The sequence below is a fragment of the Sorex araneus genome, chromosome 2 (genome assembly GCF_027595985.1).
Source record: "Sorex araneus isolate mSorAra2 chromosome 2, mSorAra2.pri, whole genome shotgun sequence".
In the NCBI taxonomy this organism is placed as follows: Eukaryota; Metazoa; Chordata; class Mammalia; order Eulipotyphla; family Soricidae; genus Sorex; species Sorex araneus.
Window position 1 is genome coordinate 104,794,940 of NC_073303.1, and position 22,398 is coordinate 104,817,337.

Below are 22,398 nucleotides of genomic sequence, written 5' to 3' on the forward strand. Positions count from 1 at the left end.
CCTGGGACCCATAATGTAACCCCCAAACCTACTGGGAGTAAACCTTGAGCACTGCGGGGTGTGGCCCTGAGAACAAAATGTAAATAGAGAAAAACCAAAACCACAAGGATTTGTCTTTATTACCCCTGCTCACCAGCCCTCTTCTGGAACACACGATTTTTCTTAAAAGCCTGGGATTACTTTCAGCCACATGGTCAGTTCCACAGGCCTGGGAACCATTTTGCATTGTACTTGCCTTCCTGCTCCACAATATGAGGTTCTCAACGATGCCTTCTTTCTTATTTTCATAGCTTATTTGCAAATTATTTCAGTCCCCTGATTTTCCTCACAGTTCCTCTTTCCATACTGCTCTTTTCAGTAGTTAAAGTCCATTCTCACACACACTGAACATATTGAGAAGAAAATTTGAGCTCAGAGAAAACCCAAGCACAGAATAGCAAAAGTAACAGTTCCAAAGACTGATCAGTGACTTTAAAAAGAAAAATCATGCTGGGACTGGAGCAATAGCACCAGATTGGGTAGGGCATTTGCCTTGCATGCGGCCGACTCGGGTTCGATTATCAGCATCCCATATGGTCCCCTGAACACCACCAGGAGCAACCCCTGAGCATCGTTGGATGTGACCCAAGAAGCAAAAAAAAAAAAATCATACACAGGGACCCACACTTTTCAGTTAAAACTGACAGAGACTAGGTCCCAGAGATGGAACAGGGCTTAAGGCACTTGTCTTGCATGCAGCCAAACAAGCATCCAAGTCCTGGCACTGTGCTGTCAGACCCCTGAGCACCACTGGGAGGGTCTCCGAGCCCAGAACCAGAAGCAAACCATGAGCCCTGCTCTGTGTAACCTAACTCCCACCGCACCTCCATACCTCTCCAAAAAGACCTGGCAGAGGTCTCACAAGAGAAAAAAAGAATCCACTTACATATGTAACTAGGGAATTCAAAAGCTGAGGCTGAGTTGACTTGGACAAATATCCAGAAAAAAAAGTTCAGAAAATATGAAGTAAATTTGCTTTTTGCCTGCTAAGGGGGCAGGCTGGTGGAATGTGTGAGTGGGGAATGTGGGGAGGAGGGAACAGGTAGACGGACAGTCACACTAGCGATGGGATTGGTGCTAGAACACTGTTGGCCCGAAAAAAAACTATCTATGACAGACTACCTAGATCAGTGATTTAATAAACAAATTTAAAATAAATGTCTTCCAGCACTTGGTTCATCAGGGACGCATTCTGCAGTCAGATCCTTCCCTAGCAAGCCCAAATTCTCAGTCCCTGTTCCCTGGCTTAGCAGTGCTTGAGAATTTCTCTCTGAACATTAATATATATTTTAAAAAAAACAACCGGTATCAGCCACCAGGAAAAATGAAGTCATGAAATTTGCTTATACATGGATGGATATGGAGAGCATCATGCTGAGTAAAGGAGTCAGGGGAGGGGCTGGAGTGGTAACACAGGAAGTAGGGCGTTTGCCTTGCACGCAGCTGACCCCGGGTTTGATTCCCAGCATCCCCTGTGGTCCCCCGAGCACTGCCAGGAGTAATTCCTGAGTGCATGAGCCAGGAGGAACCCCTGTGCATCACCAGGTGTGACCCAAAAGTTTCCCCACCCCCCAAAGAAAAAAGGAGTCAAGGGAGAAGGACAAAATGATTGCACTCATTTGTGGGATATGGGGGCGGGGGGGAAGCCCATAATATGAGAATGATAACCAAAGATAGTGGATACGAGGGCCAGGAGGGCCAGTCCATGGTTGGAAGCTTTTCACACACTGTTGAGGAGTGCAGTTAGGACAGAGAAGGGACCACTATGACAATGATAGTACTGATCACTTTGGACAAAAATTCAGTGCTGCAAAGAGGTAAAGTGATAGACATGGTAACAGTATTCAGTAATAGTATTACAGACCACAGTGCCTAAAAGGAAAGAGAGGGGCAGGAAGAGAGAGAGAGAGAGAGAGAGAGAGAGAGAGAGAGAGAGAGAGTGAGTCAAAGTACCTGCCACAGAGGCAGGCTGGGGAGTGCGGATTGTGGGGAGGGAGAGGGAAACTAGGACATTGGTGGCCGGAAAGGGATGATGTTGGAACTTGTATGACTGAACAATTTTTGTAACTGTGTATTTCATGTTGATTCAATTTTTTAAAAAAATCCAAAGACTACAGGGTCGGTCATTTCTCAACTTATCCAGGGTTGAGTCCAAAGCTGGTTAGTCCAAAGCTTATCCAGCTGAAGCTATGCTTGACATGCAGCTGACTCCAGTTCAAATCCCCGGCCACAAACATGATCCCCCACACCTGGCCACAGGAGCTCAGAGCCAGGAACAGCCACTGACTACTGCCAGGCATGACCCCTCACAACAAAAACAAAGACACAGATTCTTCCACACAAAATTATTTTGAATCAATTTTTTATTTAGAAACATACATAAATAAGCCAGATAGCACTCAAGACTGAGAGGGCTGCATTCTTTAATAAGAAACTATTATATAGTCAAAAAAGACTAAGACTTACTGCTGATTCAGCTCACAATATTCGCCCTCCTCCAGCAACAGAACAATCACTAGGAAACACGTCCTGGGCTCTTCCCTGGACATCCACGATTCACGGAGCACTGAGCGATGTGTCTGGCCTCAAAGAGCTTATAATATCGCTGGGGGAGAACCCAACGAATCGAACTGGCACAAAATCCACAACCCTATCAGGCCAAGGGCAGGTCCTGGCATGTGGCCGTGTTTTAACAAATAAAGGCTCAGGAGTATCAAGACAAATACAGACTACATCAAGTTTCAACTGGACACACGCCCAAATATTTAGACAACTGTATTTGTGTTCACTTGTGTTTCAACTTAATTGACTTTAAAGAGGAAAACATAATTCCAGGTCAAATGCACCATCACCATTTGCTATCCCAAACAAAGGGATCTGCTGTTCACAGCTAGACTTTCTCCTGTACTTCGTCTCCACCTGTCTAGTTCAGTAGTTAAGGCTGCCAAAGCGATGGACAAACTCAGAGAGCGAATAGACAACGCCCCATCCGACCTCCGGATCCATGCTGACAAAATCATTCAGGTTCATTTTGGAATCTAGAAAAGTACAAGAAAGAAATGTCCAATGAAACAACTGTTTTGAAATGGAAAGAAAAAAAAAACAGAATTTTGATAATACAGCAATAAAACAAACGAGGCAACTACAAGTAGGGGAAATTATCTTTTTTTTTTTTCTTTTTGGGTCACACCTGGTGATGCACAGGGTTTACTCCTGACTCTCCACTCAGGAATCACCCCTGGCAGTACTCAGGGGACCATATGGGATGCTGGGAATCAAACCCGGGTCAGCCGCGTGCAAGGCAAATGCCCTACCCGCTGTGCTATCGCTCCAGGGGAACTTATCTTAATAGATTAGAGTTAATAGATCACTTCTGTGGTATTCTGTGTCAAATGCGTGACACCTCAATGTAATCAGAACTGAACACACAAACCTAAAATTAGGGATGTGCCACAGAATACCTGACTGAGGGGGGGAAAAGAACAATACCAGATGTTCTCACTCATCTGTGGAGTACAGAGACAAGGGAATTGAAATAGTTTTGACTTACAGATGGAGGAGAATGAAGCCCAGACCAGAGGTGAGCTAGGGACAATGACGGAGGGTCACAGGCACTTTTCTGGTGGCATGGTGCAGTAACTTTGTACGTCAAAACCTTAACACTCAGGCAACCATATCACCCAAACAATAATAAACCGTGTTACCAAAACTGTAATTTTATAACGTTTTTAAACCTAATACTCTTCGAGAGTGCAAATTAAGTAGGGCCAGACAGAGGGTGCTACAGCAAGTAGGACACTTGCCCTGCATGCTGCCAACCTTAGTTCCATCCTTGGCACCCCATATGGTCCCCCAAGACTGCCAGGAGTGATTCCTGAGCTCAGAGCCAGGACTGCTCAGAGCCAGGTATAAGTCCTAAGCACTGCCAGGTGTGGCCCCCAAATCAAAACAAAAAATAGTGTAAAATTTAGAACAGAAAAGGAAAAGGAATCACCATCACACATGGGAGAAGATCCAGGAGACCAAACCCCAAAGGGTTAGAGTCCAGGCAGAAAATAGAAAATTAATGTGAAAAAGTACAAAACTGAAAAGAGGCCTACAAGTCACCAGTATTGTATCAATACCATTATGTCAATTTTTTTAGTATAAGTTGTAACAGTTTTTTAGATTGCACAATTACACAGTGGGGTTACTTAACTTAGAGGCCTCTGCTGGGTAAAGAGTACACTGGTGGCACTAGGGGTTAACAAGTCTTGCTCTGCTGGAGGCTGATCTAGTTCAATCCCCTGCAAGGTGATTTGCCTAAAGCCAGGAGTAGCCCCTGAGCATGGGGGTGGGAGGAACCCTAAAACAAAATCTTAGAACTGAAAGTACACAAAGTATCTGGGATTTACTTCAAAGTAATGCAAGAAGGGTAAAAAGTGGATATAAATTTTGTCTGATTTTGTCTAAGATTTAAATGTACCACTTTAAAAAAAAAAAAGTGTATTTCTAGAGAAGCAATTCCCTATGCTGAGCACATGCTTCGCGTGTTTGACACCCTGTACTTCATGGTCCCCTCAGCTCTGCCAGAAGCCATCCCTGAGCATGCAAGGTGTAGCCCACCCAAAAAAGTTAGCAAGTCCTGAATCACTATCCACAGAGCTCTAAACTAGGGCTGCAAAGGGGCGGGAAGGAGGGATCTTAAACTAATAGTGGAGGAATAATGCCACACCAGTGATGGAGGTGATGTGGTAATACTGCAAGCATAAAACAGAAACCTCACTGCTACTGCAAAGCATGACACCTCCGTAAACATGATTTGACTATAAGAAAAGTTTAAATTGTGTTCAGATGTCTACTTCTCCCCATCAAAGAACTGTTATGGGAACTGCTCTTTGACTTCCAAGTACATGAAGTGACTGTTCCCAGACACACGATGGGTTCCTGGGAACTGTAAAAATGAGCCAGGTCACTGCAGCTTTCTGCCCAACCTGGGCACAGGGACAGCAGGGCAGTTCCCAGAGGTGAGAAGACAGAGATCTAGCTGAGGAGTCCCAGGCAGTTAGATCTGGGGATAGAGGACAGAGGTGACAGTCACAGAGAAACAGTGATCTATGTAAGGGACCAACCCCCAAATGGAGGATGGACATAGATGGCCATACACTTCACCTCCTGAGGCTGAAGGGAAAACACAGTAGAGGCGGCTGCCTGATTAATTCCCAGAAATTCCACGGCCAGAGAGAACTTGTTAAATGCGGGCCCTAGGCAGACTCCTCAGAATGGGCTGACAGCAGAGTAGTGGAGCTAAGTAAGCCAGTGATGCAAGTCAGCTCTGAAGCAGCCTCAAAATCTTCAAAGAATCAAATTCACTCCAAGTCGTTTATCTGCATGCTGGGAAAAAAAAGCAACACCAACTTCCCAAAGCATATTTGAGAACTAGCAACTGATGATATAAAATTCACAAAGTCTGGGGCAGGAGAGACAGTACAGAAGTAAAGGCATTTGCCCTGCCTGCAGCCAAATTCAATTCCATCCTCAGCACCACATATGATCCCCCAAAATCTGCCAGGAATAGGCACAGAGCCAGGAATTGCCCCTGAACACTGCTAGTTATGGACCCCCGCAAAACCCAAAAAAGAAGAAATAAAATAACAAAATTAGGAGCTGGAGCCATAGTACAGCAGATAGGGTGTTTGCCTTGCACACGACTGACCCGGGTTAGATTCCCAGCATTCCATATGGTTCACTGAGCACCACCAGGAATAATTCCTGAGTGCAGAGCCAGAAGTATTCCCTGTGCATCACCGGGTGTGACCCCAAAATAAGCAAAATAACAGTAATAATAATAATAGTAACAAAATTAAATTATGAATTTCACCAGCCTTGCATGTGTGAGGTCCTGGCTTCGATTCCCAGTAATAATAACAAATGAGAGTTTGTGGCAAAATCAGAGTCTGCATCCTCTGCAGTATTCACTTCCTCCAAACATGCCCAGAACTGAGCTGGAGGGAGAGCATAGGGGCTAAGGCACTTGCTTTGCTCACGCCCAACCCAGGTTTGATACAAGGGCACCACCAGAAGTGATGCCTGAGTGCAGAGCCAGGAATCAGCTCCCAGCACCACCAAGTATAGTCCAAAAACAAAACAACAACAAAAAGAAATGTGCCCAGAATGTTTTCTCCCTTTCTTCCTGGCAGAACTCTGGATGCTGCTGTGTTATTTTGCTGGCAGGTCACATAGTGAAAGGAGCAAGTCTCCCATGTGAGAACTGGATGCGCTCACCATTCCATGGCAGTGCTGGTACTAGTGAGTGTCTTAAATAGGTGTCTGACTGGCCTGAGTGCAAAACACAGGGAGGAGGGTGCAGAGGCCTTTATCGACTTACAGCCCAGGAAACTAGAAATTGGACTGATGCCTAAGAGGCCCCAAAAGTGACAACCATGCAGGGCTGGAGCAATAGCACAGCAGTTAGGGCGTTTGCCTTGCACACGGCAGACCCGGGTTCGATCCCCAGCATCCCATATGGTCCCCTGAGCACCGCCAGGAGTAATTCCTGAGTGCATGAGCCACCGTGGTTCTTACATCCTCCAAGCCCGGTCTCCGTACCTCAATTCCTAATCTAACAAATATAAAGAACTCTTCTCCGGCTATCCTCTCCCATGTTCTTGCCACTCAGGGAGGTTTACACAAATATTACACTCAAGTATTGTCCTCGGATCTGACAAAGTGCTGATGGCCCGGGGGTCAGAAATCCCTGGGAGAAGGCAGCTTCTACTCACCTCTGGTTTCGATGCATGGATAGGACGGAGGAGGTTCTCTCCAGTTCCCACTGGCATCTAACATGTGAGAGCGGTCAGAAGCAAAATTCTTCAAATACAAATCTGCTCGGATCACTCGAAATTTCCTGCAGATCAATCAACATCCACTGACATTAGGGAGATACCAGAGTCAACTTAATTCACATCTCAATTTGGGGAGGGGGTGGGGGGGAGACTGACAAGTGAGAAGTGGTTGGAAACTCCTGCCGCTGTGCTCAGGAGTGACCCTGGGCTGTGCTTGGGGAACCATATTCGGTACCAGAGATTGAATGGAGTAGTCACATGCAAAGCAAGTGCCTTAACCCTGTACTATCTCTCCAGCCCCATCAATTCAACTTTTATATAAACACAGTTTCTACATCATGCACAAAACTACTCAGGCATTTGTGTATCATGGGTAATGCATAAATGCAAGTGCAGTTTCAAAAAAACTTTTTGGGTTTTTTTGTTTGGGGGCCAACATCCAGTGATGCTCAGGAATTACTCATAGCAATCCTTGGGGACTATATGGGATGCCAAGGATCAAACCCAGGTTGATCACGTGCAAAGTACTATTGCTCTAGCCCCTGCAGATTCAACTTTATTGCCTGTTAAGTATCTCATGAGAAAAAAGGAGCTGAAATTTCAAACCACAAAATCACAGAAATCTATCTGGTGACCTTTAGTTCCTCAACTGCACAGCAGGCAGGCTGTGGCAGAGTACCACCTTGCATGTGTGGAGTCCTGGGCTTGATTCCCAACACACACACACACATACACAAAAATCTGTGTGTTTTTCAACAGCTGCCATCACCATTCTCTCAACTTAAGCAGTGCAAGGCCACCCCCCCACACACACTTATATAGAAGCAAGAGAATGAGAAAAATCCCCAACATGCCTCAAACCTCATCACACAAATTTTATAAGACTACTGACCATTAGCGCATGTGCGCACATACGTGTGCATGCATGTGCTATAAGGCCAACAGTGCTCAGGGCTTACTCCTGGTTCTGTACTCAAGGATCACTTGGAAATCAATCAGGGGTCAGCCATGTTCAAGGCAAGCACCTTACCCCCTGTATTACTTTAACGCCTTTATTATTTTTCGTTCGTTTTTTATTTGTTATTGTTGTTTAGGGACCCACCCACCCAGCAGTACTCAGGGTAATTTCTGGCTCTGCTCTAAGGAATTATAGCCTGGCAAGACTCAGGGAACCATATGGGATGCTGGGGAATAAAACCCAGTCGACAGGTGCAAAGCAAACTACCTCTCTAGCCTTTACTACTTTTTTTTTTTTAACTGAATCACGGTAAGATACAGTTACAATTTGTTCATGAGTTGGGAGATGGTTTACAGGTCTAGTGCGCAGGGTTGGCATGTTCAGCACCTGGGTATAGCCCCCAGCACGCCATGGTCCCCTGCACAACAGAACAAGAGCAGGAATACAAAGCACAGAGCAGGAAAAATCCCAGAGCACAGCTAGAACAGCCGCTGAACTGAACCTCTGTATATCTGCCAAGGTCTAACTTCAGAAAGGAAGATCCATCCTGAGCTTCCTCACCTTCTAAACTGTGGATGGAGGTCCTCGTCCGACTTGAAGGCATCTTCCACGTACATGTCAAAGGGACAGGGGAAAGGCAGGACCGTGTCGAGGTCATAGATGAAGGTCTGTCCTCCACTTGAGACATGGAGCAAGACAACGTGGTAATCCTAGGGCAGAAGACATACGCGTGAGCCTGCTTCCTTCACAACAGCAATTCCAAGGCTCCGGCAATAAGCAGCCCCGGCACCAGCATGGAGACTCCGGGCCAGCACAGAGCACAGGGAGCAACCACACAGAAGAGGCCTGGGCTCCACCCCTGGCTGGCACCATGGAACTGAAACAAAATCCCAAAGGCACCGACTCCATCCCACTTTCTCCCCATATCACCCCCCAGCCCAGTTTAAAAACATTAAAAAAGAACACCCATCAGACCTCCTTACTGTACTAAATAGTACATTTGAAGTTTATAGTAAATAAACATAAACCCCTGAAAGCAGTCTAGAGTCCAGGAACAGGAAATCGTTAAACAGAAATGTTTGTAAACACTCCAATTATATCCTTGATCCAGAAAGTTTTCTTCTGAGTCTAGAGGAAAAATGGCCTATGCATATATTTTTTACAGAGATACAATTTCTGTAATGTATTTATAATAGAGTAGTAATAGTAATAGTAAAAAAATCAGAGCCAAAGATTCACATCAAGGACTGTTAATAAACCTCAATGCAGGCATATGATGAATAGCAGTTTTCAATCTACTTACTTAGACCTGCAAACCAAGGATAGAAAACCACAACGAGAGAACAGTATGCTACCCACACATCTGTTTGCTTTTAACATACTTGCTAGTATTCTCTCATATACGGGCTTAAATGGCTCCAGAATGAAATACAACAACTTTCACACACTTCCCTCTTGTTATGGTGGGAAGGTGCTCGGTGGTGGGATTGGTGTTTGAATATTATCTGTAATGAAACACTGTGAACTACTTTCATGAAAATAAAATATATAAAAAATGCAAAAAAAAAAACCCACAGTATGCTACTGCTAATATAATTAGGTAAATTATGTGGAAAATGGGAAAATATAGTTGTATAGAAACCCAAATTTAAGGATATGTATATATTGTTTTTCCATGTCCCCCTGTTATCCATATATACTCTGGGCCAAGGTGTAGATGGGTGGGTTTACGGTGGTTCCACTCACAGAGCCAGTATAAAGAACAGACCAGAGCCTACAGTAAGCAGCAGGAAGCCAATGGATGTATTATTTTTAAAAAGCTATCTGAGGGGACAGAGAAATAGGACAGCAGGTGGGATGCTTGCCTTGTACACAGCTGACCCAGGTCCAATCAGTGGCACCATATATGGTCACTGGGCTTGCCAGGAGTGATCCCTGAGCACCACCAGATGTGGCCCCCAGACTAACTAAATAATACAAAGCAATGTATGGGCAGGAGAGAGAACTAAGGGCTGGCACGAGTGCTTTCCATGTAGGAGGCCCGAGTTCTAACTTCAGCCCCACAGATACCAAGCACTACCAAGACTGAGCATCTCGCACCGAGCCAAGAGTAGACCATGACACCTGTAAGTATGACCTACAACCGATAAAGTATGTTAAAAGCTATCATATATGGGTGTGGAGAAATAACACAGGAGGTAGGCACTTGTCTTGCATTAGGCCAAAAGGCCCTAATACCACGTGGCTCCCCCAAGTACTATCCCAAGTACCTCCGGGAAGAGCCAGAAATAGCCCGAGCACTGCTGGGTATGGTCTAGAAACCCCCAGACACATTTTTTTAATTTAGTTAAAGTTATTTAATATAGAGGCCGGAGAAACAGTACAGCATCTCAGAAGTCGGCCTTGTTGGCAGTCAACCTGGGTCTGATCCCACATACAGCCACCTGAGTGCCACCAGAAGTGATCCCTGGGCACAGAGTCAGGAGTAAGCCTTGAGCATAGCCAGACTCGGCTCAACAACCAAAAATAACAAAACAAAAACAAAGCATTCACATATATGCATGCAATTGAAAGTACCTATACATTCAGATAAAGGCGGAGAAAAAATACCTACAAGGCTAATATCTAAACTATAAATAAGGGGAGTGTTTGAGGTTTACTCGAAGGGCAGAAGAACATTAATTTCTTTACTCTGCGTTTTTGTTTTGGGGTCACACCCGGCAACGCTCAGGGGTTACTCTTGGCTCTATGCTCAGAGAATCATTCCTGGCGGTGCCCGGGGTCGAAATGGGATGCCAAGGACCAAACCCAGGCCGGCCGCATGCCAGACAAGTGCCCTGCCCACTGGACTATCCGTCTGGCCTCTAGCTATTTTATACTGCCTGGAATTTCAAGAAGTGAAATGTATTTCAGAAACAATCAACCCAGGGTTCAAAGAGCTGGAGTGCATGCTTTGGCACACGGGAGGCCCAGGTTCCATCCCAGACACCCATCACCTGGTCCCCCTAGCACTGCTGGGGGGCAATAACAGCCCCCCGAACCTTGCATGAATGGCAGATCCCCAGCGCCCTGCAGGGAGGCTCAGAAACCAAAAGCAGCCAAGCAAGCTCTAGTCTGCGGCATTCGAGGGGACTGAAAGACGCGCCGTGCAGTCACAACGCCACGTGGACAGTCACACCCCCCGAAGTCCCGGGACACTGGCCAACAGCGGCTGTGGCCCGGAAAGGACGTCAGGAAGGTCCAAGTTCCTTTGAGTTCCTCAGAACAGCCTCCTTGTGGTGGAGAACAGTATTTGGAGACGAGTTTCTGACAACCTCAGCAATACCCTTTCCTCCCGTGTCTAGGCCCTAGAGCTTACAGAGCACTTCCTCCAGCAACGCTTCACCTGGCGAGGCAGGAGAGCCGGGTCTAGCCACGCTGTACCAACAGAGTCTCACATGCTTCCTCCAACTCCGGCTCCTTCTAAGGGACGCAGAAAGAGCGTCGGAAATGGATGCCAATTCCCTGTCCTCTCCTTAATGCATCCGCCCCTTCAGATAAGCTAAGAGCTGCCCCTCTCCTAGGGGCCCACAATTTCCTTCCCCTGGTGGCTTCATGTGGCTCCGCTCCTCCGCAGCCACCCTCTCCACCCGCGGGCCCCCTCCTCCACCATCCACGCTCCTGCTGAAATGCTTTCTCCCTCCCCAGCCCCAGTCCAGCCTGCTTTTTGATCTTCCGCCAGAAGCTATCTCTGACCTTGACCAAAAGCAATTTAACCTCCCAGACATCTACTGCACAGTGCAGTTTTTTTGAAGTGCCTATGCATTAGTTGTGGGAAAGTACACTGCTGAGATATACAGAGACGACAAAGCCAAGTTCTCACCCGCAGGGTCTTCCCCAGGAAGGGAAGGGAGGGGCCTCACTCCTGCGGCCAGGAGAAGAGAGGCGGGAGGGCAGTGGGAGCACCGTGCAGGAGGGTCACTGGGTTCAAACCTCAGCCTCTTCACTTCCCAGCCTCAGTTTCCTCTGCTCCAAAATGGAGTGAGTGCTAGTACCTACCGCCTCATGTTACTGGGAGAATGAATGAGACTGCTACAGCAGTGCTTGGCTTGTTCTAAGGCCACGACACAGGGGCAGAGCGCTCGGAGCCAGCAGCAGGGCAAGCTGCACCCCAGGAGGGAGGCCAGGGCCGAACCCTGCCTGAGCCGGAGCCGTGCAGAAAGAAAGTGGATCTTATCAAAGGGCAGACGCAGTGAACGGCACAACTTTCTATTCCTCCTGTTCCTACCCTTTCCCACCAGGGGGTGGATGGACTGGCGCAGGCCCCAACACAGGAACCACCTGCCGACCCCAGGCACAGGCAGGGGCGGGGGTTGTCAAGGAAAACAGATCTCAGCAGCACTGCTCTGAGCCAGGGCCAGCCCCCGCCCAAATGTCAGGAGACCCTGCTGAGGCTAGGAGGCACGCCCACCCAGGACGCAACCACGCCGTGGGGCACCTTGTTTGTTGTCCTACAACAGAGGACAAGAACAGCGTGACCGTGGGTATGGAGACTTCTTCCAACAGGACGCCCCAGCCGGGGCTGCCGGGAGACACTGTGTAACAGGGACGTGGCCCGGTGTCCTTTCCTTGCAAGTCTCCCAAGAAGCTGGACCATGAACTTGAAATTGGACAAGTGGCGCAGCGCTGGCGAGGACTTCTCGGGCAGAAGGACAGCGGGCAGCCATGGTCAGACCGCGCAGCTATCAGTGACAACTAACACTTCCCGGGCACTGGTAGTGGATGCTAAGCCAGATGCTCAGAAAACACTTCCAGTGCTTTATCTGACAGACGTGGCAGCAACGGACAAGAGGCGGACGAAGCAGAACATGGATGCAGCACGGCTCACCAGCAGGTGGGCCAAAAGGGGAGCCCAGACTGTCTGACGCGGAGTCTGCCCCCCACTCCACAACACTGCAGGGTTTCGCGCTGGGGAGAATGTGGCCCCAGGTTCGGTCCCAAGCACCACTTGGTTGGTTCCCCGAGTTCTGCCAGGTAGTGACCCCTGAGCATCGAGTGGCTGAGCACTGCTGCATCTGGCCCACAAATAAAAAACACGAGGAAAGCCAAAACAGCTGGGTTTATCTAAGAGCAGCAGGCCATCTCGGGTAGAGGAAGCAAGGATGCAAGCTCGGTGAAGCCCAGCAGCCTCCGTCTCTTTTCTGCCTGGCAACCAAAACTATATACTAAAACGAGTAAGTTAACCAAATTCAAACGGTATGTTTTCAGGGTTTTTGTTTTGTTTTGTTTTGCCTTTTGGGTCACCCACCTGGTGATTCTCAGGAGACTCAAATGTGATGCCAGGGATCAAACCAGATCAGCCAAGTGTAAGGCAAGCATTATAACCCCTGTACCATCTCTCCAACCCAGAAACTGTCATTTTAATTCAGGCTACTGCCTTTGTTTTCATACCAGAATTAAACCAAAGGACCTTATACATGCAAATCATATGCTATACCATTGAGCAACATTCCCACCCACCCAAGTATTTCTAATTATGCTTTTTTTTTGGGGGGGGGAGGTGTTGAAGGGGAAGTGTTTCAGGCCATACCCAGTGATGCTCAGGGGACCATCCATGAAATAGAGTACCATGGATCGAACCAAGGTTGGCGGCCTGCATGGAAGGCACCTTAGCCCCTGGACAAATCTCTTTGGCCTTTCCCACCCAGGTAATACTAATGTGCAGCTTTGGGAAACTTCCTTCTGCTGTTAAATGGATAAAAGTCTATGAGATCAAAATATATCTGCCCCCCCACCAAAAAGAATCTGCTAGATGGCCCATGTAACAGATTCTTTTTGTTGGGGGGCAGATATATTAATTTCAAAATAATACTAATATTAATTTCAAAACAATATATTAATTTCAAAACAATACTAATTGTTTTGAATTAGTATAGAAATTAGCATAGAAAATACTTCCTATACTCTATACTAATTTCAAAACAAAATATGTCTGCCATATGCCACTACCTTAAACCAACCTTCAAAAGGCCAACATTTTTTGGGAGGGTGGGGAGGGAGCAAGCAGGGGCACACCCAGTGGAACTCTGGGCTTACTCCTGGCTCTATGCGCTCAAGGATCACTCCTGGCAGGCTTAGAGAACCAGATAAGATGCCGAGAATCCAACTTGGGTGGGCCACATGCAAGGCAAGTACCCTACTCACTGTACCATCACTCTGGCCCCAAGGTCAACTTCTTAAGGATCAGAATCTTCCTCTACTGCCTATCATTTCTACTTTACCAAAACATAAAGGCCACTCAGTGGTGCCAAGTCGCCCCGCATGGGAAGCTCTCCGATTGACCATCTCACCCAGATCACAGGACCGTCTCCAGGTCTTGCCTGCTGTTTCCAGATTGGTATCTACAAAATACAAGAGAGTTCGTAAGTCACTGCTACAGTTAAGCTACTGTGAAACTCCTAAAAGAACCCTGCACATAAAAAAAAAAAAAAAACATTTCTGGTCTCAGAAATGTGCTTTTAAAGACAGAGCATGCCTTGCACATGTGGGGTCTTTCCTGGGTTTGAGCCCCTCCAAGCACTCAAAGGCCCCTGACACTACAGAGCAGTGCCAGGCCTGAGCACCACTAAATGTGGCCCCCACAACATGTAGATATTTTTCTTTCTTTTCCTAAGCAAGCAACAATAAGTCGAAAGAGCAAATAACAAATAACTGAAATCCATCAAAGTATCCTTCACAATCAAAGAACAGAATTAATTATGTGATGCTCTTCTGAGAACAGAAATAGACCTAAACTAGAAGTCAGAAGGCCTGGCAGATTCAAGTCTGGCTTTCCACTTAATTATTCATGGGATCCCCTGAGCCTCTCTCTCCTTGTCTATAAAACGGAGACAGTTGTCTGCACCTTGTCTACTTTACAGGATTTCCATTAGGATCAAATGAGATGATGCTTGCAAAAGAGCGTTACAAAATAGGAAGGACTTACTTTCTCTAATACTTGACATAAATTTACATCAAACGCCAAGACAAAGCAATCTTGACTTCAAAGCGAAATAAGCCCATTTGGCTCTAAGCGATTTTATGAAACTGTAGTCTAATCTAAGCAATTTTGAAAGCTCTAACTTTGTATCTCAAAAGGGTCTTAATTTGCATAAACACATCATCAAATATTTCCCTAGCTACAAAAGAGGGCCTCTTTTTGCTTTTTTTTTTTTTTGGTTTTTTTTTGGGCAATATGCAGCAGTGTTGTACTCCAGAGATGCTCAGGAATCAATCACTCCTGGCAGCACAGAGGGTCATCAGTAGTACCAGGGATCGAACCACATGCTAAGCCCGTGCCTTGCCCCCGAGGCTATCTCCCAGGCCCAAGAAAACACTCTTCAAATAATGAAAACAGTCTCATTCAAAAGTTCCAGGGGCTGGAGCGATAACACAGTGGGTAGGTAGGGCGTTTCCCTTGCACTTGGCTGACCCAGTTAGATCCCCAGCATCCCATATGGTCCCCCCGAGCACGGCCAGAAGCAATTCCTGAGTGCAGAGCCAGGAGTAGACCCTGAGCATTGTGGGGTGTGACCCCAAAAAAGCAAAAAAAAAAAAAAAAAACCACAAAAAAACTTTTCAAGTTCCAGACTTTCAAACTTTGTTCTGTTTTATACAGTTCCTTTCTTTCTGCTGTTGTGGTTGTTGGGAGGTGTGTGTGGAGGAGTAGGCAGCCAGGCTATGCTAGGCAGGAGAGTGCACGTGCTTCCAGGGATCAACCCCAGGGCTGCACACAGGTAAGACATCTGGGCTACCTCTTGGCTACTTCCTGGACCCCAAAGCACATGCTAGAACTGTGCTATGCCAGGCCAGACTCTGTCCAAACGTCTAACTTTTTCGTTTCCTTTCTGCTAATCACTCACCAACACTTACCATCTTCCTGTCATTCGATATGAAGACAGCGTAACACTCTTCTAAAGGATACTGGTTATGGTTTTTGATGTACTCGCAGAGCTTCCAGATATTCTCCTCACTGAAACAAGATAATGGTTCGATTAATACAGGTAAGTAAGAACACCCTGGGAATTTTCCAACTGCAACAAAAGACTGATGATGGCAAAACTGAAAGAGCCAAGTACTATCTGACCCAATAAGTGGTCAGCATCTGACCCTCCTGGAAAACACGCCCAGCAGGCTGCTGTCTGACCTATAATGCCCGAGGCCCCTCTCCAGACTAAGAGCTTGTTACCTCACCTAGAGCTTATCTATGGGGATGTTTTGTAATTAGTAAAATGCCTCATCAACACTGTCAATCCTCTACAAGCTCGGGGCCCAGAGTCTTGAGATGCCACTGGATTTCTAACTCAGCCACTTAGACAGTAAACAGTTTGGAACATTCTGACCTCCCTGAATATGTTTTTTTACTTTACCTGAGAAAAGGACATAAACAATGCACAGACTTAACACTGGTCTCCAGCTCCCCTTACAAATGGGGTAGAGAGAGTTCGGGAGTACTACTACTCCTGGCTATAAAGGACCAGGGTATTTACATGACAGGCCCAGCAAGTCTTATTGGAATTGTGGATGGAACAGCCATGCGAGTGGAATTTTCCCTAGCTCCTCCCGTATGGAGAAAGTTCTTCTCATCCTGAACTGAAATCCATCTTTCTCCACTTCAAATTTTCTATATGAACTGATCTTTGCAACATGAAGCCGAAGTCAGAACTGCCTAAGTAAAATCATGTCCACAGCACGCAACCAAATAGCTGGGAGGCAGGCATGCTCCCCTCACCACTCGGTCACTGCGGGCAGGACTCACAGCTCAACCTTTGGGCACCTGCCTTTTGTTTTGGGGGTTGAGGAGTTCCCAGGCAGTGTTTGGGGGGAGGGGAGATGCAGACAGGACTCCAGGAGCTACTCAGCCAATTAAGTCATTGGATTTAACAACAGAAGACCCCAAGGACTACCTCATTAGTTCTGGGGGCCTCCGAGGTCACATCGAATGGTATTCAGGGACCTCCAGGTCCTGGGCTGTCACACCAGGAAATGTCGGGGTCAGTGGGACTGGTCATGCTGAAGACTAAACGAGGGGTCATATGCAGGCCTATGACCTAGCTCCTATACTATCTCCCCATCTTTTCTGTCATTTTCTAATTACACCTTTGCTCAAAAGAAGCTACATCCACACTCTGCTTGCACATACCTACTTTTCCCTCTCTCTTTCTCTCCCTCCCTCCCTCACACTCAAATGACTCACTCTGCTGAAACCTAATTCCCAATCATCTATCATCCACGCTACATGAAAATGAAGGCTCCACAGCCTCAAGGCCTGTCTTGAACTAACACAGAAATACACACTCTATACAATAGTCCTGTTAGTCTCCATCTGGTCTCAGTCCTTACTACACTGGAGGGAATAGCTTTTCCGAGAATTGTACTTTTCTGTAAAATGCTTAAGAAATCCTACAAGGGGAAAAAAGTGGTCTTAAGAAATTACAACGGAAGTCAGGTACTGACTGCTTCAATGCTAAGTATTATACAGTAACAAATTCATTTCTTCAGTAAAATACAGTTTTTTGGTGAATTTTTGTTTGCTTATCTAGATGTCCAAGACCAAGTTTTGAGACGACATGTGTGTAACAGACAAATATCTCATTAGAAGCTCTGTAAAGTTTACCACATTTGTCAAGTGGACGAATGTCTCAGTAGAAGCTCTGGGAAGTTTACCATGATCATTTTAGAGCTTACAATTGCACAAAGTACTATGCTAAGTGCTTACAAGAATGTAATGAAAATTTGAGTGCACAGATGATGAGAAGAGACAGGCAGAACTGTAAAGTACCATCATAGAAGCCATCAAAGATGCAGAGAGAAAGCACGGAGAGAAAAATCATCCACTCTGACAGTTATGGGAAAATGGAGGAGGTACAAATCAGTGCTTCTCCTAGTCTTCCTCCCTCTCCCCCAGGGAAAGGCAGAGTGTTCTAGAAAGTAGCGGTGAATTCTTGCCAACCACACACATTGCTGGTAGACTGAATACAAATGTGGCTCAAGATTACAGAATGTTCTTAAATAACAACTTTAACAGTTTTCCCGATAAACATTGGTTCAGGGCAGGGGAAAAAAATCCAGAGCTAGAGGGGCTGGAGCGATAGCAGAGCGGGTAGGGAGTTTGCCTCGCACGCAGCCAACCCGGGTTCAATTCCCAGCATTCCATATTGTCCCCTGAGCACTGCCAGGAGTAATTCCTGAGTGCAGAGCCAGGAGTAACCCCTGTGCATCACGGGGTGTGACTCAAAAAGAAAAAAATAAATTCCAGAGCTAGAGAGTTCGTTCAATGGGATGTGCACCTGATTTGAATACAGATTCAATCCCCACCACTACCTATGATCCCCCCCAACGTCCCCCGCACCCAGCACTGCAGGGAGGGAATCCCAAGTGAAAAGCTGAGGTAGCCCCTAAGCAACACACACACACACACACACACACACACACACACACACACACAGAATTAAATTTTTAAAAAAGAAAAAACTGCTGGCTGTCTTTGAAACAATGTTATTCAAGGATTCTGTTCTCAATGTCATAGTTTCTAAGAGCCTAATTTTTATTGAGCATGGGGGTTGGGACACACTCTGTGATGCTCAGGGTTCTACTCGTACATAGTTCTGTGCTCCAGAATCACTTCTGGTGATGCTCAGGGAACTGTATCAGTGATGGGATTGAACCAGAGTCAGCCGCCAGCAAGGCAAGTGTCTTAAGCCCTTCCTCTCTGTCCAGCCTGAACCAATTTTTTCAAATATGTGAATGTTACTGAGACAAGACCAACTGATGCACGAGTTACTAAAATGGCTGTCTCTTCTGAACAGTATTTTCAGGAGTATTATTAATACTCTGGAGGGAGTCTCGAGAAACTCAATTTAAAAAAAAAATAAACACAAAGCTCTTATACTTTGGAAATGCAGGGACTCACTGCGAGGAAAGAGCCATGAATTTGGTGGATCCTGGCACCCATTTTAAAATAAAATTTAACCAAAAAGTGTTTGGGGTGGGGAGGCGAGACTGATGGGGAAAAAAAAAAAAGTTCCAACTGATGCGGGTGGGGGGGAGGGAGGAAATCCCAATACATCAGGTGACGGTTTCAGTAGCAGAAAAGCTAACAGAGCAGGGAGGGGGCAAAGCTTACAGATAACAGGGCTGAAGCCAGAGAAATACAGAGGAGAGGAACCCTGGCACACATCAGAAGCGCAACAAAAACCTGGAGAACACAAGACACTGCAATGGGATCAGCAATGCTCTGCATACACCATGCCGCACGGACAGGGGCTGCCGCTGCCTGCCCGACTCTGAGTCCCCAAAGGCAAAAACTGTCTGCTAGAAGCGAAGAGAAGCAGAGAGGCGGCATGCATTTCTGGTTTGGAGACCCTGCAGGAAACAAATGCAGGAAGGCAGAAAGGACAAGGTTGCCCACCATCCAACCTCATACCCCCACCCCCAACCTCAAAATTTTTTAAATGATGGGAAATATAGTTACCAAATCCTGGAAGCCTTGATATACTTAGGTTATCCACTTTACTGTCTATGACCATATTATTTGTTTGGGAGGTATTGGGGCGGAGGGGGGTTTCTTTTTTTTTTCCCTAGGGTTTTTTTTTTTTTTTTTTTGGTCTTTGGGTCACACCCAGCAAGCTCAGGGGTTACTCCTGGTTCTGCATTCAGGAATTACTCCTGGAAGTGCTCCAGGGATCACATGGGATGCCGAGGATCGAACCCATGTAAGCCATGTGCAAGGCAAATGCACTGTTGCTCCAGCCCCTGCTTTTCTGTCATTTGTTTGATTTTTCTGCACTCAGGGTTTTCTCCTGGCTCTATGCTCAGTGATTAATCCTAGTGGGGTTTAGGGGACAATGTAGGATACCAGGGACCAAACCCAAGTCAGCCATATACAAGGTGAGCACCCTACCTGCTGTACAATTTCTGCCCAACTCCACCCCGCCAACCCCCGCCAGGACCCTATCCTTTGAAATGTGGTCAGCAAACTATCCCCAGACTCTGCCACTCCAACCCAGGGCAGGACCCTAAGATGAGCTCGTTTTACAAGCTCCCAAGTGACACTCCAGCACAGATACATTCACCACAGCTCTGGACAGTATGCAGGCAGAAAGGCTGCAGGCCTGCCGGTACAGCAAGAGCTGGGCAGAGTTCCAGGACTGGGAAAGCGGAGGGGAGGCTGGCCTTGGGCTGAAGTGCCAAGACCCACGGTGAAGGAAGAGATGTTCACCTCCCACCATCTGCCCTCCGCACCACTCCACTCCTCATGCACCCAGCTTTCTGCCACTCCGTGAGGACATGGCGTTCCCTTCTCAGGTCTCTGCTCCTGTTCCTCCTGCCAGCACTGATGCTCCTCCAATATCCACCAAGCCCCTACCTGCTCTCGTTCACATCTCTGTTCCAGTACCACCTTACCATGTTCCTTAAATATCCTAAGATAAAGTATGGTCATAGCAGCACTTTTATTAAATAAACTAATATACATCATCGTCTCTTACCTTGCTTTTCTCCACAGCCTGTAAAACTGCTCATCCACAGTTTGCTTTTTTTTTTTTTTTAAGGAAGAAAGGTGGACATCATGCACTCAAGGGTCACAACCAGCAGTCCTGGGGTCTAACACCAGGCTTCCCACATGCAAAAGCACACACTCGAGGCCTTTAAGTCTTCCCACTTTTTTTTTCATGGGTTTTGGGTTTTGTTTTTTTCTAATGGTAGTGCTCTGAGGCCACCAGTGTTACCTAGTAGGGTTCTGAGCCCAAATTCCTGGCCTCACACAGACCAGACATACGGTCTACCTCCTGGGCCACTCCCCCCCCCCCCGCCTTATTTCTGCCTGCACAGCCTAAGACCACAGGTATTTTACCAAGGAATCTGTCCTACCTTGATTCATTGCTATATCCCTAGTGCCTAGAACTATGCATCTCGCACACCAAGTGCCAAACACACAGTAGTGAGTCGATTATACCAGGAGTGGACCATAGGAGAATCAGACTCAACTGAGAGGCAGGGCAAAATTCCAGTGATGAACACTGTTTAGCAGCCAAGACCCCCTTAGGCAGAAGGCCGCTGGTTGGGGCCCCAACTTTCTAAGGTGTGAGCTCAGCACATGAGCTGTCCTTTCATCAGTGAAATGAAGACGATGGGAATGACAAGCGAGCTGTCCTTTCACCTCAAGTAACGGGGCCTCTCTCCTGGCAAGGTATAGCAGTTCTGAGGGGTGGGAGCCTGACCTACCGGTCATCATGACCCGTTGACCTGCAGCCAACATTACGCTCCCATGGGCCTGAGTGTGGATGATCAGCTGAAGAAGGGAAAGGGAGTTTTGGATCGCCCTAAGGCCTGTGGTGCCGGGGCTTGGCAGTAATGGGGAAGACACACCATTTCCACAGAGCAAGGGAAGGGCCGATGTGGGAATGAGAACCAAGGTAAGAACCAAGAAGTGGGAATATGCATTAGAAGAGCAACAACTCTGCTTAAACCTGTTTGCTGCCTCCGGCCGTCCCATGCCTCTTTATCCTCTTCTTTAAAAATGAAGTTAAAATGAAATGCAGACAACAACAAACAAGCTGGGGGGGGGGGTCTCGCATGCATTCGTTCCAATGAACCACTCAAATCACTACTTGGCAAAACAAACAAACAAAAGAATTGTAAGTACAGATGGAACCATTTTCAAGGAACAAGAGCTCCTTCAATGGGGATTTCTGGATCACTACTAGCTGGGTGGTCTTGGGGAAATAACTGCTAAATATCTTAAACCTCAATTCTCTTCCAAACTTAAAAAAAAAAAATTGCCCTTCACATCCACGCGAACCCGAATAAGCTTTTTGGCTGAGTCACTTCCAAAGGCTCTCTGGGTCTCCAACACCAGGGTCCGAGGAAAAAGGTCCAGGCTGGAGGAGCTAACGATAAAGCAACACCGACGAGGCCAACAGGACCGACGCATCTGGCTCTCGCCATGGGCGCACCCCGAGAGCCCAGAAGACCGTTGCAACGCGCATCCACCACCCATCCTCGAACCCCAATCCCCGCGCCCCGGCAAACTGCGAAACCCGCCACTCAGGGCCCAGACGCCCCCCCCCCCCCCCCGCTCCGGAGGGGCCGGCGAGAGGCGGGGCCCTGCTGGCGCGCAGCGGGAGACGCCTGCGGGGCGCCCGCGTGCCCTCACCAGTAACAGCTGTTGTAGACGCAGGCGTCCCGCGGGGGGCTGGCCGGCTGGTAGCTGACAGCAGGGGCGGCCGGGGCATCCCCTTCCATGACGGCTTGGCGCGGGCCAGGGAACGCGACTCCCGTGGACGCTCGGGACCCGCCCTCCCTGAAGGGGCGGAGCCAGCGCGCGACGACGCACGGCGTTGGCGTCTCGGGCGGAGTGGGCGGAGCCACGGGGCGCAGGCGCCGCTCCCTAGTGGTGCATCTTGAGAGAGGGAGGCGGAGTTTGACCCTGGGGGGAGGAGCTGGAGGCGGGACCAGGGGCGGGTTTAGGGGGTGGGCGGCTCGGAACCCCGAGGGGAGAGGGAAATGCGCAAGATCCGGTGGGCGGGGTCCGGGTGGGTCGAAAGGTACAAGTTTCCC

The 22,398-nt window shown here is 47.5% G+C and overlaps 1 protein-coding gene across 1 annotated transcript; it reads right to left on the bottom strand.

Annotated features, from left to right (window-relative positions):
- Nucleotides 1-2,384: 2,384 nt before the first annotated feature.
- Nucleotides 2,385-22,153, bottom strand: NTAQ1 (N-terminal glutamine amidase 1). The gene is made up of 6 exons (XM_004607760.2): nucleotides 21,995-22,153; nucleotides 15,712-15,811; nucleotides 14,151-14,201; nucleotides 8,383-8,531; nucleotides 6,801-6,925; nucleotides 2,385-3,077 (listed from the first exon to the last, which is right to left on the bottom strand). The coding sequence occupies exons 1-6, from the start codon at nucleotides 22,081-22,083 to the stop codon at nucleotides 2,968-2,970; spliced, it is 624 nt and encodes a 207-aa protein (XP_004607817.1). The 5' UTR covers nucleotides 22,084-22,153; the 3' UTR covers nucleotides 2,385-2,967.
- Nucleotides 22,154-22,398: the final 245 nt, after the last annotated feature.